The sequence below is a fragment of the Terrapene carolina genome, unplaced genomic scaffold (assembly GCF_002925995.2).
Source record: "Terrapene carolina triunguis isolate 2854851 unplaced genomic scaffold, T_m_triunguis-2.0 Scaffold68, whole genome shotgun sequence".
Classification (NCBI taxonomy): domain Eukaryota; kingdom Metazoa; phylum Chordata; order Testudines; family Emydidae; genus Terrapene; species Terrapene triunguis.
In genome coordinates this window covers 548,934-570,345 of record NW_020664419.1, presented here as the reverse complement: position 1 = coordinate 570,345, position 21,412 = coordinate 548,934, and the positions used below count along the sequence as shown (strand labels likewise).

Below are 21,412 nucleotides of genomic sequence, written 5' to 3'. Positions count from 1 at the left end.
CCTAATCTAAACACAGGTTTGGTCAGGCTCCTACTTCCAGCTACTGCACCTCCATGTGAATTAAACTGCTTCCCCTTCCGCATGCTAGCAGGCGTTTAACCCTTGCCCTATGCTTGCAATGCAGTCCATTTTCTCCTATCACAGCCCTTTCCAATTCCAGCCAAGTTTACACACAGATGTCACTACAGTCCCATTTGCCTGTCTAGAATATCGCAATATTTTCTTTCCAATTATTTAAGAACACGGGATTTTGAGGCAACAGCTCAGACTGTTGGGTCATCAGCTCCAGTATCCTGGCTGACAATACCAGATACTCCAGAAGAAGGAGAAACCCATCATGCACTTAGACAGTTTTACACTGCAGTGAAACAGGAGATTTGATTTCCCTTAGCTATAAATGTTACTGCTCATAAGATTATCCACAGCCCTTTTTCAGTCCAGCAACAGTACCAGCCACTCTACCTCTGGCAATACTGAATTCAGCTCTAGTTCCTGGGGTGTCTAAGTACAAAGAAAAGTTTCCCCTTTATAATCAGCCTTTTTCTCCTGGAATAGGGGTATCACTTCCTGACAATAGATGGAAAAACAACAATATAATGGAGGGACATAACACAACCAAACAAGGAGGGAAGAATTACATCTAGTGGCTGAAGTAAAGGAATAGGAGTTAGGACACTTGGGTTCTATTCCCTGCTCTGTCAATGACTCTCTGCGTGACCTTGGGCAAGTCAGTTAAACTCTATTGTCTCCATTTAGCTATCAATACAATGGGGGTAACAAACTTCACACCACCACCTCCCTGAGAGGTATGGAAATCAATGTTTGTAAAGTGCTTTGGCATTCTGGCATGATAGGAGCTAGAGAAGGGTAACGGATTTTTAGAGAGGAACATTTATTGGAAATATTAGTAAGTTCAGTCTTTGTTAGAATCACTGGGCAAGGAGAATTTGCGGGTTAATTCAGTGGCTGTTCTAAGATATCGCCTTCGCCTTGCTGCAGCCAATCACATCCAATCACTCACATTTAATCTCCCACTGATGGAATTGCATTCTGAACAGCTTATACTGATTGGCTGCATCAGAGGAGTAAATGTTTATACCCCAGCAGATCCTTACTCTGAAACCAGGGGAGAACTCAGACTATAAAAAGTTAAATGCATAGGGTGGGGAAGAGTGACACAAATTTTGAATGACAATACGGAAGCTGAAAATTCCTCTCCCGTCTGGGGATGGAGGGCAGACAGCGGGAATTGATATCAAAGTCGCCTTCCATCCCTACAGGGAGACGTATTAGCTGGTTACATAATAAAAACTAACTGCATGGTGCTTCCAAGGACTACTGCAGAGACAAAGACCTTCCCTTTAATGCCACCAGAGATTACAGCAATCAAAGAGGAGAGGAAACAAGGGGAGGGATTGCGGGTGAAGTTCTGCGCAGAGGAAAATAACGCAAACAGTCTCTTTCCTAAATGCATTGCAAATCCCATCTGATTTCAAAGTCTGCTATAAAAACGATCTTGCATTAAAATGATTTTAAGGCTGGATGAATGAGGTAGAGTGACTCAGGTCCTGAGGCGGGAATCCAGAGCATGAAAGCACTTTGGGAACAGACCAAAGGGAACATGCCTGACAGATCTGCTAACCCACTTTTTATTCTGAAAGGGACACCAATGTGCTTTTCTCAATCTGACTGACTGTAAAACCTTCCTGGAAGCTTGAAAACAACAGGTCACTTCTTTCTCGGCCCTTGCATTGACGAACACGGATTCCCTACAACCTTCGCACCAGGTTGCTGCTGGAGCATTACCCAACACAATTCTGCGGCTTCTTTTACTTTTTGGGGGGCAATAGCATCCTCTTAACAATTTTAGAAACAGGGTTTGCAGGTTAATTTGTGCTACCCCTTCAGGCTGGTTGACTCCACAGCAACAAAGCCAAATGCAACATTAGTGAAAGTTGCTATTGTTTTTTCCATTGCGTTCTTTGACAACAGAATGGTGATGTTTTAGAACACAAAGAACATTCCTAACCAATTATTTCAAGGTAGGTCAAATATGAGGCATAAACTATCAAAGGTGCTGTATTAGGTATGGAACAGACCAAAAGACAATGGCCATCACTTTGCAACCTGGTAATCCACTGCTTCTTTCTTTAGCATTTATAATATTTAAAATAGTCCAATCCTTTAAAGCGGCATTTCCTTATAACTGAACACATGCCACACAGTTCTTAGGTGCAGACAGGTAAACATAAGTTCAATTGCATTATCAAGTATTTTTAATGACTAATGCATTTCATCCCTGAATTTGGAAAGCAATGCTTTGTTTACCTTGGCAGTTGAGCAAAGACATAACAAGACCATGTGGTTAGTTAGTATTAGCTACAAATGCTGATATTTGCCTAGGACAAAGGGACTTTGATTAGGGTCTCTAGGCACTCTGGTAATATTAATAACCACTACCAAGGCAGCAATTGTGGTTGGTTAATTATAGCAGACACCACTCAGATACTGTGAGGGGTACCACAGAAAGGCCTACAAAGAAAGCAAGCAACAGCCTGAATTGTGCTATGAGGAAAACAGAAAGCGTAGGGATGCATTCACTAGCGTGGAAGGTGCCACCAAAGCACAGATACACCGCATCATAGTGACAGTTCTCCAGCAGCCAAAGAGGAGCATGTGAAAAAGTCCCATAGACGGCAAGGAAACCCTGGAGGGTAGCACCTTGCAGTCAACTCTCAGTCAAATTCCGAGGCCACTTCAAATTCCAAGGCCAACAAAGACCTTTTTAAAAGGTAAGAGGTGTAACCTGGTTCATGACGTTCCACAGTGGTGACACCTCCCTTACAGCAAAAAAGCCCAACACCCCAGGTAACTTTCCCTTGGGGGGATCAACAGTACCTTCTTGCTAAGCAAAACTCCTGGTTTGTTACAGCTCACATTGGGACTTTCTCCTTTTGTTTCTCATACAGGTTGGGTTTGTTCTGACGCATCCTGTCAGTCAGGACTTGAGGGTTTAAGTGGAAACCAAAATGAAATCCAATTAAATATTTATCTACTCTTACCATTAGCATCCTGGACTCCAGTAAGCGCTCCCACTGCTGCTGCAGTTTCACCAGACAGGACGATTTGTCCTCCCCCTTGAAGGGTGGCTTCCGCAAGCGTGGCGACAGCATGGGCGGCTGCTTCACTGCAGGCGGAAGGGACAAGAAAAAGAATGATTAGAAAAAGAGAGTAACTTAGCTCTGATGTGTTTGGCTTTAACCAAGTGCCACAGAAGGAGATCACACACGCCAGGGTGGCGAGAGCTCTCACCAGGCCAAAGGAACGGAAATGATCATGTAGTGAATAAATGGTGGAAGAGGGGTGAGAGATGGACTAGATGAAATGGTCATAGGCGCCAACTTCCTCTCTACCCGGGGGAGTACTCGACCCACCCTCCACCTCAGGCCCGCCCCAACTCCATCCCTTCCTCCAAGCCCCCATACCTGCTCTGCCCCGCGGTCCCACCCCTGCTCCGCCCGCACCACACCTCTTCCCGCCCCGCCTCTTCCCCACCTCTTCCCTCCCCCGAGCACGCTCCATCCCTGCTCCTCCCCCACCCTCCCAGTGCCTCCTGCACGCCGCTGAACAGCTGTTCTGCTGAGTGCAGGAGGCACTGGGAGGGAGGGGGAAGAATTGATCAGCAGGGCTGCCAGCGAGCAGGAGGCACAGGGAGGGGAGGAGGAGAGCTTGGCTGACAGTGGATGCTAAGCACCCCCTAATTTTTTTCCGTGGGTGCTCCAGGAGTGGAATGTATGCTTATAAAATTTGTGGCTGGCACAAAGCTGGGAGTGGTTGCTAGTAATTTGGAGAACAGGATTAGAATTCAAAATGATCTGGGGCAAATTGGAGAATTGGGATGAAATCAACAAGATGAAATTCAATAAAGACAAGTGCAAAGTACTATACTTAGGAAATAAAAATCAGATGCACAACTACAAAATGGGAAATAAGTGGCTAGGCAGTTGTACTGTTAAAAAGGATCTGGGGGTTATAGCAGATCACAAATTGAATATCAGCCAACAATGTGATGCAGTTCCAAAATGATTATATGCAAGACATGGGAGGTAATTGTCCTGCTCTACTCAACATGGGTGAGATCTCAGCTGGGCTACTGTGTCGTTCTGGGTGCCATAATTTAAGAAAAAACTGGTCAGAGTCCAGAGGAGAGCAACAAAAAAGAGAAGTTTATAAAACCTGACCTATTAAGGTTAACAAGTTAACTAAAACTGGGCATGTTTAGTCTTGAGAAAAGAAGACCGGGGGGGGCGGGAGGGAACACGACACATGACACACACACCTGATTACAGTCTTCAACTATGTTAAGGGCTGTTATAAAGAGGACTGTGCTCAATGGTTTCAATGTCCACTGAAGGTAGGAATCTAGCAAGGGAGCTATAGGTTAGATATTAGGAAAAATTTCCTAACTATAAGGTAGTTAAGCTCTGTCCTTGGAGGTTTTTAAGAGCAGGTTAGTGAAATACCTGTCATGGATGGTCTAGGTCTACTTGTTCCTGCCTCAGCGCAGGGGGCTGGATTAGAGATGACCTCTCAAGGCCCCCTCCAGCCCTACATTTCTAAGATTCTATAAAATGACCCAATTGGCCCTTTCCATCTCTAATTTCCCCTATTCTAAAATCCCTCTTCAGGCACATGCAGTTTCCTTAATAGCCTTTTGCAAGGGACTTTTGAAAAGCCCACGTAAGTTATAGCAAGTGGTTTTCCCTTCTGCACTACTTTGTGGACATGCAAAAAATTCTAACAAACTGGAGGGGCAGGATCTTCCTGTACATAAACCATACTAGTTTTTCCCCATTAAAACACAATTTCCTATGGGTTTTGTAAATCTACCTTTAATAATTGTTTCAACCAATTCACCTTACCCTGAAGTAAGGCTCACTGGTCAGTTATTCCCATGATCTCTTCAGCTCCTTTTATCCAAGGCCAAAAGTTTGCTACCCTCCAGCTCTGTGGTTTAATAGATCATTTTAATGAGAGATTAGCAGCAGAGTGACCTGTTGCTATTCATATGTTTGTTCCAGAACCTCTTCTTCAGATAGCTGAATATCTGACAGTGCTTCACCTTAATTATCTGAAAAAGCAGATATGTCTTCTGCAGTGAAGATCAATGCAAAGAAGCCATTTAGCTTCCCTGGGATCTTCCTTAATTGTTCCACGGTAGTCCAAATGAACCTACCCCTTTTCTTGCATGCTTCCTATGTGTTATTTGTTTTTATGTCCTTCCCTCTTGACCTTTTTAATTTCCATCGTAGATTTTATGTTCCTTCCAACTGATTTGGTTTGGGCTGGATTTTCACTGCCACACAACGTCTGTTTGGCTCACAAAACCTCCCAATGCTATTTGACCATACCATTTTGTTTTCTTGCCTTCTCACTTCCTTTCGCCTAGGAAGTATGCCACACCTCCTGAGAATCTGCACTGGTCTAAAGGTATTTATAGCGTGCGAAGACCAGCTACAATAAACAGACTTCACTTGCTGGAGCCGCCCAGCCTCCCAGCCATGAGAAGCACTTATTTAAATCCACTTTCAAGGGCAATTTAACATCCCAGTGAACTGTGAAGGCTACATCACTGAAAATAATAATAGTGCTTTGCTATACAAAAGCTCTTTCCATTTATGTTGAGCTCTCCAAATGTTTATCTATTAACTCAAATGGCTGTACATTAAGCGTGCACCCACTGACATGCACTCCCCCTCATCCTCTCTTGCTGCTTGCTCCTCTGCTTCCCATCCCTAAATCGATTACAGAGATTGCCTCATTTGTCACAACTGCACATATCTGCTCTTTACAATGACACCACTCTACCAGGTACCCCTAGAGACACCATGCCAGCACCCGATGGAGCGATGGCAGCTTTGTGCTAAAATTAGGTAGAAACCTTCCAAAAGCTGGTGATAGCTGCCAGCTCTTAAGGACCAGGGTGTCCTCGAGGCCTAGTGACAGGTGGGAGACCTCAGCTCACCGCCAGGACGGCTGAAGGAAGTGGTGGTGGTGGTGGAGGGTTATGCTCCTTGAGTCAATCCAGAACAAGACTTCTGGCCAATTAATGAATAGTATTGTGGGGCTGTGTAGGCTGGTAGTCATACCACAGGTCTACATGAGGGATGCAAAGTAAAAGCGTGGGTAAGACTTCAGGTCCTTAAGGAATCACACCTCTAGGCCCTGAGGAAAATAAATCAGTATATTCCCACCCTCTAATACACTTCCCAACGTCAACATCTCAACACTTCTATGAGTTTCTGCAGGTAGCCACATTCTCCCTTATACGTGATAAACATTTGAGTCAGCTCAGCTGCATTGCAGCTTGTTAACAAGACCTCCTGAGGCACCATTACTCTGCTGCCATCAGAAAGCAACCTGCACTGTCACAGCAGAAGGGCCTGGGCTTTGTATTTTCCCCAAAGTACACATTGTTCCCACATCCTACCTCTAACTAGAGCAGCCAAAATGTTTACTGAATACCTCCCCTCACATTGTGAGGCTCTTGTTGCAGGTCCCCCCACTCCCTCCTGGAATACAAAGCTGGCTAAAGAGAGAGGTATTGCAGGAACCCCCGGGGATTGCTACTAGAGTTAAAGGAAGAACAGTTATTTCTACTAAGGATTCTGATTTTCTGACGTTAATTCTGTTATTTAATTTCTACCGGCCTAAAAGTGGCTCTCCAATGGGACACGGGCCTGAGAAAGAGGCAAATTATACATGACTAGGCTTGGCAGAATTCAATGTTTAGTTTTCATTGTTTTGATGGGTTCTATCAATGCGTATTTTTTTCAGATTTTTGTTGATCTACATATTGAAAACCGCGCCTGATACAGAGATGTGTTAGGCAGTGGAATAATCTACAAAAATGGTCAAAACCCTAGCCTTTGACTCATTTAAAAGTACACCGGAGAATGTTCTTGTGAATACTACTGTAAGTGGCCATCCTACAGGCGGGGAGGGGTGGACTGTGTGAGAGTATGCGTCTGACGAAGTGGGTATTCACCCACGAAAGCTTATGCTCCAATACATCTGTTAGTCTTAAAGGTGCCACAGGTCTCTCTGTTGCTTTTTACAGATCCAGACTAACAAGGCTACCCCTCTGATGTGTGAGAGTAGGCCTTCACTACAATGTTATGAATACTTTGTGGGGGGGGTTCAGTCATTTTTCATATCATCCCCTGAAAAGAGTTACCCAGGGTTTTTTAAAAAGTGATTTTACAGACAGCAAGTCTTTATCAGTAGATAAAGTTCATCAATATAACATAGTGGCCTACGTGACCATGTTCCGAAAGATACCTGAATCTGGATCCCAGTCCTGGCCTCTTGCTGGGAGTAAGGCAGAGGCATTGCATTCAGCCTATGAGAAGAATGCACTTCAAGTGACTCAGCAGCAACCTCTCCCATTGATTAAAGCGTGGCACTGTTTGGTACCAAAAGGGGAAGAGATGGGATCAGGGGTGGGGAGGACAGGAGAGGAGAGAGTGATCTGATTGACAGACCCGGGAAATAGTTCTGGGCTAGTCCTGGATCCTGCTGCAACAGAAATGTGGAATCAGTTTGTGGAATGCAGCTGGTACAAAGGTGGCTGTTTTAACAAGTGGTCTGTAGAAGAGGTTCCTGGAGCTCTACACTAACATTCCATGCTTTGCTCTTCTCCTGGCAGGATCAACCCCTGTTCAATAAACAGAGTCCAAGAACAAGGAGGCTGAGTGCAAATGCAAAGCACAAATATAAGATAAACCAGGTAGGAAAACCCAGCTTGGGTTCAGGCCATGAGCAATAATACCCCTGCCCTTTGGATCCTTTTCCCTCCCCTTGTGCTTGGGACAGTCTCCCTCTTCTCACTCAAATCCCTTTCTCAACAGTCTTTCAATATGTCTTTCAAAATGACCTCTGCAAGGTTCGTATCTCACCCTCAGACCAGACTCCATATCCTCCGTGAAAACATTCTTCTGCAAATAACCAACAACAGGGCTCATTCTAAGCCAAGAGCTCTCCAAGCAGGAGGAGAAATCATTATCCAGGCAGCTCATTTCAGCTTCCCGGCTCCAGAACCAAACACAGGAGAAACACTTTCAACAACTAGCCTGGAAGAGAGATTCTGATTTCAGGTCAGAGGAGACCCTACTGCCACCCGCCTGGTTAAATCAACGTCATCCCTTTAACAGAGGGGCCCTCAATAATGTTGACAGAGGGATGGAGCTGCTTATTTAACAAGTGCTACAAGAACATTATAGCTCTTATCTGCTTTAAGTGGACACTCAATGGACAAGAGGGATGGGTACTAAATGTACCTTCCCTAACAGCACATTTCTAGTTCTGTGAGCTTCCTCAGATTACCATGGGACACTAGGAAATGATCTATGAATGCTTTGGCATTGATGGGTTGGGAATTCTCTATGGAAAAATCTCTATGAAAGACCGCAGACAACTTTCTTCCAAATGTATCACAGGCTTCTGTGCTGCCCTCATCGTGAAGGATAGCAAATCTGGCAGAAAGGTCTCCCTCTTTCAGTGACCTTACCCCATTCAGTCCCCATAGCTCCTCCTCTCACGTGTACCTGTTCAGCGCCATGGTAACGGTTGCTCCTTGTTGCATCTCTTGAGATGCTGCCACTGCTGCTTCTGCCAGCGATGCCACCGCCTGCGTGGCCTCCGAAGCCTGCGTCGTCTGGATAGTCATCTCACCCCCCTGTAGCGTTGCCCAATTCTGCTCCACCTAGTTGGATGAAGAGAGAGAAAGAGAAAAGTTCAGCTTCCCTGAACCTTTCCCACAGCTGGGTGGCTACTTCTTAAAAGGGGAAAGTCAAACACTTTCAAGATGTCTTTGAAAAATCCTACATGCTTTGATTCTTCTGTACACAACATCCTGAGAGCACCTCTGTTGGAAAAAGAGGTGCCTTGGGAGCAATTTAGAAACCGAGCTACAGAGAACATTTTGGAAACCATCCAATCACTTCTCATTCACTATCAAGGTGTTGACTCCCACTTCTGATCGACCCAGGATGCCAGCCTCCATCGCCTACCTGTGAACTTTCAAACACTTGCATTCATGATTTCTCCCATACTGCCCCATGCATGTGGGAGAAACCCCCTCCAAAGATACAAAAACTACCTCGTTATCCTCCAAATCCCTCCTTTGCCATGATGCCTACAGATGATGTGCCTAATATTTTTAAATTATTTGTATGCCCGAAGCGTCTAGGATCCCTAGTCATGCACCAGGACGCCATAGTTCCAGGTGCTGTATAAACACAGAACAAAATGTTGTCTCATTATGTCCTTGTACTCCCTCATTTTTATGCCCATATCCATCTCTTTTCTCTTGTATTATACTTAGACCTGGATTACACTGGGGGGGAGGGGGGAAATCGATCTAAGTTACACAACTTCAGCTATGTGAATAACGTAGCTGAAGTCGACATACTTAGATCTACTTACTGCGGTGTCTTCACTGTGATAGGTCGACTACTGACACTCCCCCATCGACTCCGCCTCTCACGCCGGTGGAGTACCAGAGTCGACGGGAGAGTGCTCGGCGGTCGATTTATCGTGTCTTCACTAGACACGATAAATCGATCCCCATTGGATTGATCGCTCCGGAGGTAAGTGTAGGCATGCTCTTAGAGTGTAAGCTCTTTGGGACGGTCTTTTTGTTGTGTGTTTACACAGTGCCTAGGACAATGGGGTCTGGTCCATGACTAGGGATCTTATGAATAATACAAATAATAGACAATAGTTTGGAAACAGTTCTGTTCGTGTCTTTTAATTATTTCAATATATCTCATTCTCTCTTAACTAAGGACATTTACATGGATACAGGATCTTGTGCTTGCCACAGAGTTCACCTTCTCCTAGCTGATCATTCTCCACCCCAGTCTACACTCCTCCAATTGGGACCTCACGTGTATCAATGAGTGTGTGGTCACAAATAGGATGTGAGGCACGAATGAGCATCAGGAACAAAAGATCATAGAATCAGAGGATGAAGGTTCTTCAACCTTCAAAGAGCTGTGGACGATTTTATAAGAGAAAATTCCTCTCACAGACCCGCTCTCAACTGCGTAAGTCCCTTTATTGGCTGGTGCTTAAATCTTTCATTCAACTGATCATCAGGAAAGGCTCCACAGACCCCTGTCCGTATACCGTGTCAGTGAAGAGATCTACTAGATCGGACTCAATCCATCCGACCGAGGCAAGTTTTTTTTCTTTCAGTTTGTAGTATCCTCTTACCCATGGTATCAGAGGTGAGGGGCTGAAGCAGAGTCTCAGGTCGTTATCTATATATAATATATATGTCAGCAAGCCCTCTAGCCATTATCAGTTGTCATTTTCCTTGAGGGATCATGTCTGAGCAAGAGTTCAATGAGAGATTGATAGGAGGACAGGGGTGGCCACATGGATTAGTTCAGGAAGACCATTCCAGGGGGACGGTTCCATGCACAAAGGGTGGAGTGGAAGAAGGTGCAAAGATGATGCGGGGGAAGTGTGGCAAGTGAACAAACAGCTGATAATGGCTAGCCTTTCTGGTGGAGTAGAGAGAGCTGCTCAATCAGATACCAAAACGGACACTTAGAAAAGACCCTGAAGGTGATGTGAAGAAGCTTGAATTTGATGCAGTGGAGAAAGAAAGGTCAGTGGAAGGATTCAATGTGGCAGGGGAGAAGTGAGGTATTTAGACAACAAGGAAGCAAGCGCAAGCTAATTTTAACAGCTGTGTTTTGTGTGGCCTGCATCACTCACCCTTCCAGTCATCAGGGAAGCCAGAGGGGAAGTGGTTCCAGTATAAAGACGGGAGATGAAGGGATGGTTGAAAGTTTAACGTCCGTATACAGAGCCAAAAAAGGCTGGGTCTTAGAAACGATATGGGAGAAGCCACAGCAAGATTTGTGCATCGCCCAGAGATATGGAGCAAGGGAGAGAGAGGAGTCAAAGAGGACTCCTGGGTGCAGGGCTGGTGGCGGGGAGGCAGAGGGCATTAACAGTGAAGAAAGGGAGGGAAAACAGAAGTGTTCAGTTCTGGTCACATCAAGCTCAAGCTGATATTCAGACATATGGAAAGAAATGTCATAAAACAGGTTGAGATGAGGGACTGGATGTAGGAAGTTTGGTCAGCAGTGGAGGGTGAGAAGGTGTAAAGATGACAGGAAAAGTGAGGACAGCAGATGAGAGGTGCAGAGAGAGAGAAAGAATGGGCTAAAGATGGAGTACTATGAGACCCCAACAGAAAGTGGAAGAATCACCATCCCCACTGAAGAAACAACTAGAGGTGGGAAGAGAAGCAGAAGAGGATGGAGTCACAAAAGCTGAAGGTAGAGTTCAAGGAGATGAATGACTGAGCCAAAAGCAGCCATAGTTGAGGAGGATGAGGATGGAGTAGAGATTTGGCCAGGAATACGCCATTAGATATCTGGGTGAGAGAACAGTTTCATGGGAGAGGATCAAGGGTGGAGATGGAGGAACTCGAAGGCAATGGATGTAGATTGTATTTGAGTTTGAAGGTGAAAGGAAGATGAGGTATAAGTTAGAGAGGCAGATGGGGTTAAGGACTTTTTCTTTTTTAGGCTGGAAGAGACCAGAATAGGGTTCTATTGTGAGGGGAGGAAGCCAGATGAGAATTAGAAGAGGAGGGTAAGGATGAGGCAGGAGGAGAGATTAGAGGAAAGCAGGCAAGAAACCTGTGTGTTGGTAATGGGGAGGAGAGTGTACCGGGGATGAGAGGGAGGTAGTGTTGGGTCTCATCAAACTTCTCTTCAAAAAAGTCAGCAGCATCTTGTGTTGGAGGGTACAGGAGAGGGAATCAAAGGCACCAAATGATAAGCTGCAATTGCTGGCCTCTGAGTCAAGGCAGGAAAAAGTAATGAAGCTTGACCAGGAAGAGTGCAGAACCAAAGGAGGAGAGAATAAATCTGTAGCGAAGGAAGCCTGCATGGCCGCAAGACTTTCTACAGGGTGTTCACTGGCAGTGGCACAGAAATGGATGAAGCAGATGGTGGGCGTGAACCCAGGTTGGAGGTTGTTGGAACAGACTTTGCTGTGAGTGAGAGGTGCAAAGGAGTGGAGGAATGATAGAGAGTGGAGTGGGGGGATTCAGCTGGGTCAACAAAAGATAGGGAGAAGAGAGAGGGGGAAGCTGAAAGTGGTAGAAGAGTCATTGACATCAATGAACTGTAGGTCTCGGCTGGGATGGGGGGGAAAGGCAGGAGACAAGTGTGCAGTGTTGAAGGACATGAAGTGATGGTTAAAGAAAAGGGGAACTTGATGATGAAAAGCTCCGAGCAGAAGCAGTGTGTGGAGAAGAGGTCAAGGGAGTGGCCATTTTGGTGAACTGGAACGCTGATCCGGGGTGAAGGTTACACAAAGAGGAGAGGTTTCAGAGTAGCAGCCGTGTTAGTCTTTATCCGTAACAAGAACAAGAGTACTTGTGACACCTTAGAGAGGAGAGAGGACGACGAGGGAAGTGGCTGCAGGATCAGATGGGGCATCAATGCAGAAGCAGAGGGCACTGAAAATGAGGTAGAGGAGATTGCAATGAGAGAAAGCATGACAGCCAGGAGTCAAAATGTGAAGAAGGAGGATGAGAAGGAATCAGGAGGATGGTAGAGAAGAGGCAAAGGGATTGTTGGTCTCAGGGAGCGTGGCGGCAAGGAGGGAGAGAGAAGCAGAATACTCCCACCATTTCCTCTAGGCACACCAAGAGACAAGGTGTGTGCAAGAAGTTGGCGCTGCACGAGAAAGTGGCTACAGAGGCAGTGTTGGGATTGGAGGGGTGTATGTAATCCAGGTTTCTTTAAGCGCCCTGAGACCAAGGGAGTGAGAGATGAAGAGACTGTGGACAGCAGAGATTTGAGACAGAACAGGAATTCCAGAGAGAAGGGGAGGGTCAAGGTAGATCACATGGTGCTGCCTACCAGCCTTGACAAAGTCCCCTTAACAAAGAAAAACGCTCAAATCTCCAGACACTGATAGTAACTTCCGGAAAGGGAGGAAGGTTTCTGCCACATCATCCAGGACAGGAATGGAGTGTGAGGTGCTAGCTTGGACTGGGAGGGGTACCCCAGGTAAGAACACAGACACTTGGATTACAAGAGGTCCACCACCAAACTACAGTTTGTCTACATGAGAAAAGTTTTACCTGTTTATAAATCGGTTACAACTTTGTGTTGACAAGGGTGAGATTTTCAAAGACAAGCTCCTAACTTTCATGGAAAGTCAATGAAGTTAGGCATCTAATTGCCATTTGTGCATTTGAAAATCTTCCCCAAGGCCTAAAGACAAAGATAACAGGTCCTGAAAACCCTCTAGTGAATATGAAGTACTTTTCAAGGCCAGAGCCCAAACAAACAGCCTGTGTCTATTCATTTTTTCAGCTGCAAATGCTCTTTAATACAGAACAAAGCTGTTTTGTGCTGCCATCTATTGCCATGAAAACCTTATCCTTACGGAGCAGAATAGGTGGACCATTCCACCGCATCGCAAGGATGGTACTTCACCGAGAAACCTAGGCACGTGTCCAAAAGGGAGGACAACAACTTGCAGTGAAACAGCAGTCTCTTTAACTTAAAGGGGGGGAGGGTTGGGGGCAGAGGGAACCGAGAAAGGCAATTCCAGTACCTGTCTGAGTTATAGGAATGTTCTTTATACAAAATGCATTTTGTTTCTCGATTTAAGGAAATTATATAGGGGTTTTTTTTGGCACTGTACATTTAAGTGCTTCCTCTTTAAAAGCTTGGCATGATCAAGCCCTCAGTGGGAAATGCAGCTTTGCCAAGTTTGAAAAATCTGGTTGATAAATATATAAATGAATGTACTGTACTGTATAGTGCTTTCCTTAACATTTATACACTGCCCTTTATCAGAGGAAAGTGCAAGCCAATTACACAGTAATTAAGTCTCAATAACCCTTGGAGGTGCTGCAGAGAAGTGTTCCCAATTTACTCGTAGGGAAATTGAGGCAAAGAGAAGTTAAGTGGCTTGCCCAAGGCCACACTGCATTCTGTTCCTGGCTCTGACTCAGAAAGTCCTAAACCTTAATCCCCCTGCTGTAACCACGACTGATGCTCTAGGCTCAAGGGTATCCAGAAAGCACATGAATAAGTATATCTGGATAGCTGCATGCAGAATACATACATCTGCTATTATTCCAATGGAAACTATGACTGAGATTTACATGTACAAAAGTTAGGAAATTCGGCACTTAGGGTCTCCTAGTAATTGTGCATACACACACCTTGAGTCACAATTACCACAACACTGCACTTTCTGACTTTGACCCATGGAAAATATCAACAACAATGTTGCGTTAATGTTGATTTCAGTTTTTAACATGACATCGTGTGGCACTAGGCTTTTGCATTCCCAGTACAGACTTACCATATATACTCGATCATAAGCCGGTTCGTTTATAAGCCAACCCCCCCAAGATGGATAAGTAAAAATGGAAAATTTTGATAACCCGTTCATAAGCCGACCCTATAATTCAGGGCTCAGCAAACTTTGGCTCCCAGGCTATCAGGATAAGCCGCCGGGGGGCTGAGATGGTTTGTTTACCTCAAGCGTCCGCAGGCATGGAGGTAAACCTAAGTAAACAAAGTGTCCCGGCACGCCAGCTGCTTGCCATGACAGGCCGGGACAGCAACTGGTGGGGAAATTTTTTTGGGGGGGGGGAGAAGCTGGGGGTCAGGGGAGTAACCCCTGTGACCACCCCCCACATGACCCCACCCCTAGCCCGGGACCCCCACACTCTCCCCATCCTATCCCTTCCCACCTTATCTGGGGAGGATGTCTCTGGCCTGGCTGGAGCTGCTCCAGCAGGCTGGGCGGCACGGCCGCAGCCTGGTCCGGCGGGCCAGACCGGGCGGCGCGGCTGCAGCATGTTCCAGCGGGCTGGGCCAGGCGGCATGGCTGCAGTGTGCTCCGGCGGGCCGGGTGGCGCGACCACAGCCTGCTCTGGGGGGCGGGGCTGAGTGGCACGGGTGCAGCCTGCCAGCCCCGGAGCTGCAGCTGCTTCGGAGGCTGGGGGGAGAGCAACGTGGCCAGAAGCGGAGAGACTCTGGCCCCACCTCTTCCCTTCTCGCTCTGCTGGCTGGGCTGCCTCTCCTTGCTCCCTCTGTTGGGGGGAGGGGCTGTGTCCCACCTCTCCCTCTCTATAACCGTTCATAAGCTGACCCCTTTCTCTGGTGCTTCCCTTTTTTACTAAAAAAATTCGGCTTATGAACGAGTATATACGGTAAGTTTGAAAAATGCAAGTGTGTCAGCAATGCCCATTAGATACACACAACCATAGCATGTGCTGCATACCTGAGAAACAAACACGACCCACACATCCTTACCTCTCCATCAGTTACCGCGGAGTAATTGACTTGTGCAACGGTAACTGTGGTAGGCAACTCAGAGGCATCGGCCAGAGTGGCAACTGTAGCACCTGTGCCAACCTGCAAAATACCACCATAAAACAGTCGTCAAAATGCAGCTCCCGCCATCGGTGTTCCCCTCAGGAATCCACAGTTACATCTCTGCTAAAGGGACACCCAAGTCCTCTAGACCCCAGCTCACCTAAAGGGAAAACTGAAGAAGAGAGAGTCCCGCACTGATCACTATTAATACCCAGCACTTACCATAGATAGGGCTATTGCTTTCCAAAGCATTTTACAAACATGAATTCATCCTTAGCAGCCCTGTAAAGTATGGAAGTTACCTTCATCCCCGTTTACCAGCTCGGAAAACAGAGGCAAAGAGGTTTATAGCCTGCTTCTAAGAAGCGCTGAGTTCTCAAACCCCCAGAGAGACGAACAGGAGCGGGGGTGCTCAGCATCTTGAAAAGGAGGCCATAAATCAGTAGCTCAAAGCCCTAAAAGAGGGAGTCTGCAGCAGTAAGCTGGGCCAACTCACAGCAGCTCAAAGAGTGCCTTTTTTTGGGGGGGGGGGGGGGGGAGGGAGAAAAGGGGGGAAGAGGGGAAAGAGAAGAGGTAGTAAAGTTGCCATCTTATGCTCCAAACTAAGGTCATGTACACCACAGGGACTATAGTGACACAGCTACAATGCCCTAGCTTTGCTGGCATAACCCTGTAGGGCAGATGCAGCCTGCAGTGACAGAAGGGGTTTTTCCCGTCACTGAAGGAACACCATCTCCCAAGGTGATGGTAGCTAGATCGACAGAAGCATTCTTCTGTTGACCTAAGCGGCATCTACACCAGAGGTTAGGATGGCATAGCTACACCAGAGGTTAGGATGGCATAGCTACACCAGAGGTTAGGATGGCATAGCTACAGCGCTCAGGGGGGTGGATTTTTCACACCCCTGAGAGCCGCAGCTATGCCAACGTAAGTTTTAGGTGTAGACTAAGCCTAAGCTTTTATTTAAAACTACACCAATCTCTAGTCCTCACAGTTGTGAGCATAGCCATCAAAACGTGAAACAAGCGTAAACCAATGCAGTGATGTGTACCAGCAGACAGCTTGATTGAAACAGCTCTGAGAGGTGTTTGCAGCCCCATTCATTTTAATGGGTGTTAACCTTGACAGCTAATGAGAATATAAATGTCAACACTAAACTATTTCAACTGTTGATCAAAGCACACATGGAAACAAGAGGGATGAGTCAGCTGAGGTCAGTTTTGTGTGTTTTGCTTTAAGACTCTTAGATAATAAAGACATGCACAATTTACTGTAAATGGGAACTTGTTTCAACCTCTCAAGCGGTTGGAGGTTGGTTTAAGCATGGGTGGTGAGTCCCACTACTTCTAGTACTCTGAACACTGCCTAAAGCAGCGGTTCCCAAACTGTGGGTTATGACCCCAAACAGGGTTGTGCCATCAGCTAATGAGGTCATGGTGATCTCTACTGTGCTGAAAAAGCCATTTTGTTCCACACGCCGTGACCTTGCATATACAGTGCGTGTGAGGTCCTGATGCATGGAGGACACCATTTTGTAGAGCACGCACCATACATATGGGGGTCACAATGTGTGGAGGATGCCATTTGGTAGAGAAAAATGGCATCCTCTGTGAGGCGTGACCTCACACGTATGGTGCGTGCGAGGTCACGCTGTGCAGAGGTTGCCATTTTGCTCTTCAAAATGGCGTCCTCCGTGCTGTCTGGGATCCCAGGAGGAAATTATTAAAATGGGTTTGTGCCAGCAAAAAGTTTGGAAACCCCTGACCTAAAGTATTGTGCAGAAAATCCTGTCTTGTTTTTGTTGCGGGGGTCAGATAGACATATGTGCAATGATACTCCGGAAAAGTTATGTTTGTTGAAGAGGAGATATGTGTAATATAATATCTGGAGTCAGCAATGAAGGGAACAGTCTATGCCTCAGTTCCCTCTCTGTAAAATGGAGATAACAGGGGTGTTATAAGGATGACTGTATTCCTCTTTCCATTGTGATGAACTCACATATGATGGTAATGGAGGCCACATAAGTACATAATATAGACAGACTTAAGATTCCTGAAACATACAGGTTAAGCCAACAGCCAAAGGTGTATAATTAAAAACTTCTGCCAGACATGGCCACTCAATACAGTGAGTGTGAACGGACAAGTGGGCTCTGCTCACCTGGATGAGGGAGACAGTGCCATCAGGGTTACTGAAGGTCTGTACCACCGTCTGTGATGGGACCAGATGCGCTATACTATGTGTAGCTGCAGTCTGCTGCTGTGTCTGTTGATCCTCAAAGGCATAGAGTAGGTCTTCACGCCCATGCTGTTTGTAGCAGTTCTTCACAATAGTCCGCAATGCTTGGGTCCAGGACACCTAACAGAGGGAAAAAATAAAAAATTAAATTAAATTAAAAGCAGCATTTCCATTCAGCAATTCCCCCGGGATCTGAGCCATGTAAATCTTTAGTTGGCTTTCTTCAGGGTTGTTTTTTAATCAGTATTTTTTTTTTTTCAAAATAAAAACAAAATCCTCCCAGAAAACACCCAGCCCCCTCCATGCCTCCAAGCCCCACGGTTCATGAGCCACCCTATAAAAGAAAGCCAGCATGCGTACAGTCTGCATCCACGTGCCACTTTACAGAACAAGTCTGTAGGACCATGGAGTGGAGGTGAAACAGTTCTGCTCCAAACTTTCAGAGAATTTAACTAGGCGTGAAAAAAACAAAGCCTTTTTAAAAAGATCAAGCAAAGGGTGGACTCTGATACCATAAATCCTGGCTCAACCAGGCCGCCCCCCGTGAGGGACAGCTCAATCTGTGCAAGGATCTGATCCTGTGATTCACAACATTTTTAATGCCCCTTTGTGATAGTTGGGTAGATAGGTATCTCCCACTCCTCCTTAGCTCCTTGCAACATCCCAACATAGTTGACATGTGTCCCTTTTTCTGTCTGTTCTCTCTCATTCTTTTCACATTTCTTTTCTCCCCACTCACCCCCGACTGCCCCACTATCCCTGTTCTCTCACTTAAAAGGAAGGGCACACACTGCTCTGCTTGGTGAGATGGGGTGACCACCTCTGGTTGCTCTCTGTGGGCCTGGAACATGTCCTGTCTAGCAGCTGAATTGCGTGTTTGGGAGAACAGAGACGCAGTTTGAGCCAGTGAGCCACTTCTTAAGCCTATATTCATGAGCTGCTACTCTGGCCAACTGGATTAGGAATTACCCACCACAGGAGTTGAGGGCAAGGAGAAGAGAGGTAGGGTTAAAAATAGCATAGAGCAAATTAGCAATAGGGAGTCAGAGTGGATCCAGGATTACGCCTCTTTCACCACCTTCACTGCTCTCCTCTGCCCTTTGCACCCCTTGGACTAAGCTGGGGGTCAACCCTCCAGGGTGGGAACAAAGGGGCAGACGGATGGTTGTCATGTGGAACTGGGGGACATCCAGCCAAGATATGGAACTGGGGAGGAAGAGCTATCCCATATGATATGGGCACGAACTTTTAACCATGGCATGGAACCAGGAAAGTTTATGACCTAGCTGTTCTTTCTGTCACACAAGAGGGAGGCTCAAAACATAACAACCTGCTCCCAAACCCCAACGACTGCCCTGCAGGGTTAGTGACAATACAACACACACCCTCTGTTTCTGCTCCTCTGTACGGACATCACTGCGAACGTTTGCCCATGGAATATCCTCAGGCCACCAAATGGGTTTGCAGCTTTCCTTCCCCCAGCCCGGCTTCCCACGACCTGTTGAGTACTTCAGCATTTCGGGGATAAATGCTCGCAGCTGCGCCTGAAACCAACAGCACAAGAGGGTTAAAACTGGAAATCCCAATTTCTTTGGGGGGGGTTTAAGGTTAGTTTTATAAATTACTAGATTCCGTTTCCACCTGGAAATGATCAGACAAACTACCCACTGGAACTGCCCTGAGCACACCTGAAAGCATGTGATGAATCCCTCTTCACCTCATCCCCAGTCACAGTTGAAAAACAGCTCACTGTTAGGTCATGGGATAGCGACAAACGTATGTCAGCCAATTAGAATAATAAAAGCAAAACACACCCTATATTACTGTAACGTTAAGGTTCAAAACTGCAGTGATGAGAACCAGCCAGCCCAGTTAAAATCAGTGAGGAAATGCCGAGCTAATGCTCTAACAGCAACCTGAACGTAGCTGTTCTGCATATCTTGTATGGTATGCATTGTACAGGGATGTCACAAAGTCAGCAGGGATTCAATAAGCTCTGCTATCAAATACCACCCGTAGGAGAAGTCACAGCAGGAACAGGAGGCATTCCCCCATTGCTAGAACTGTTGGACAGCTCTGTGTAAGGTGGTCTTTTTTTCATGCTCCATCTGAAAAAAATAATTATCTCTGAATGATTTTCCATAAGAAAGTCTTTTGTCAAAGAAAGAGAGGAGGAGATGCGTCAGGCTGACGTTTTCGAGAACATTATGGGAAAGTGTAAAGAGAGGGATGATGTTTCAGCTGAGACAAAAGCATTACTAACACGAGAAAATATTTTGAGAGAGATTTGCAGACCAGATAACACCACAAAGACACATTAACAAGAACATGACTTACTACTAGCAGTATCATGAATTCTGCATACCTATCAGTATGTTTTTAGATCATATTCATTATTATTATTATTATTATTTATATTACCGCCATAGGACCTAGACCCCATTGTGCTGGGTGTTGTACAAACACAGAACAAAAAGATGGTTCCTACCCCAGAGAGCTTGCAATTTAAGCAATGCTGATCACTGTGACGCCCCAGTGTCAGATGTTTCTCAGAGAAATAATCTAATTTTAGACAAGAACATTCTCCCCCCCAACACACACGCACACCTCCCCCCACAACCTTCAGTGACTCTGGTGGCAAACCATTTGAACATTGCTCTCACGGTTGCCACCAGAATTCCTGGATGCAACTAGTCTGATCCTGCAGCCCCAGCCCCAAGAGCCTGCAGTACTAGGCAGCTCAGGGAAGAGGAATAATTTGCTGCTGGTTACAGCCATGACAAGACTTCCAACTAGCAACAGAGACGTTGTTTACCCCACTAGACAACTATCAAGTATTTCCAATTTTCTGTCACAAGAGCATGGGCCTCTTCCAAATACACTGCTGCCTGCATGACATCACACACACCAGCCTATGTATTAGGCACCTCAGCATTAAACTGCAAGCTAATAGAAAGGGACATGTTTGCAAATCAGTTGACCTGAAAGTTCCCTTTTCGGGGTATTTTAAGCAACTGCATCTCAAAGTCGCTCGTAACTGCATCCTAAACCCTTCAAACAACATCCTGCACCAACACCAGAGAGAGGGGAGTACTTCAGATTGACAGGACAGTGTGAAAGGAAGGTGACTTACCTTAGGGTAATGGAGTTCTTCGAGATGTACGTTCCCTAGGAGTATTCACTGTGGGTGTGCATGCACTCCGAGGACCCGAGACCAGAAGATTATTCACTAACAGTGTCTATTGGGCTGCGCCTGCACCCTGAACCTCCTCATGCTCCGAATCGAAGGCATACAGGGTGGCCTGGACAGACCGCCTCTCCAGTTCCAACTCTACCGCAAATCACCTCAGAAGGATCTGAAGTAGAGGGGAAGGAGGGGGGTCATGGACTACCCATGGGGACCACACATCTTGAAGAACTCCAGTCACCATAAAGAAAGTAACATTCCTTTTTTCTTTGAGTGCTTGTCCCCACAAGTATTCACCATGGGTGACTCACAAGAAGTGCTCATGGAGAAGGAAGGGGCGAGGGACCCATGCTGCACCATGGATCCCAGGACCACTGTGCCAAAGGATGCATCTGCTGAAGAAGCTTGGGCGTAGTGCCTGGTAAAGGTGTGCAAAGAGACCCATTGTCACCACTCTACAGATCTGTACCAGAGGTATGCCTTGGAGAGAAGCTACAGAGGTAGCGTGTGCTCTAGTCGAATGTGCCCTCACACCCTGAGGAGTTTC

At 46.2% G+C, this 21,412-nt stretch overlaps 1 protein-coding gene across 4 annotated transcripts in view; it reads right to left on the bottom strand.

Annotated features, from left to right (window-relative positions):
* Positions 1-21,412, bottom strand: part of NRF1 (nuclear respiratory factor 1) — a 112,647-nt gene that overhangs the window by 34,407 nt on the left and 56,828 nt on the right. For 3 of the 4 annotated variants that reach the window (XM_026648577.2, XM_029910878.1, XM_029910880.1), the window contains exons 6-10: positions 19,064-19,222; positions 17,601-17,798; positions 15,378-15,479; positions 8,607-8,764; positions 3,063-3,187 (exon numbers count right to left, since the gene is read on the bottom strand). In XM_026648577.2, the coding sequence (XP_026504362.1) occupies positions 3,063-3,187; positions 8,607-8,764; positions 15,378-15,479; positions 17,601-17,798; positions 19,064-19,222 (742 nt within the window). The remainder of the gene's footprint in view (positions 1-3,062; positions 3,188-8,606; positions 8,765-15,377; positions 15,480-17,600; positions 17,799-19,063; positions 19,223-21,412) is intronic. The other variant, XM_029910879.1, reaches the window with a different exon arrangement.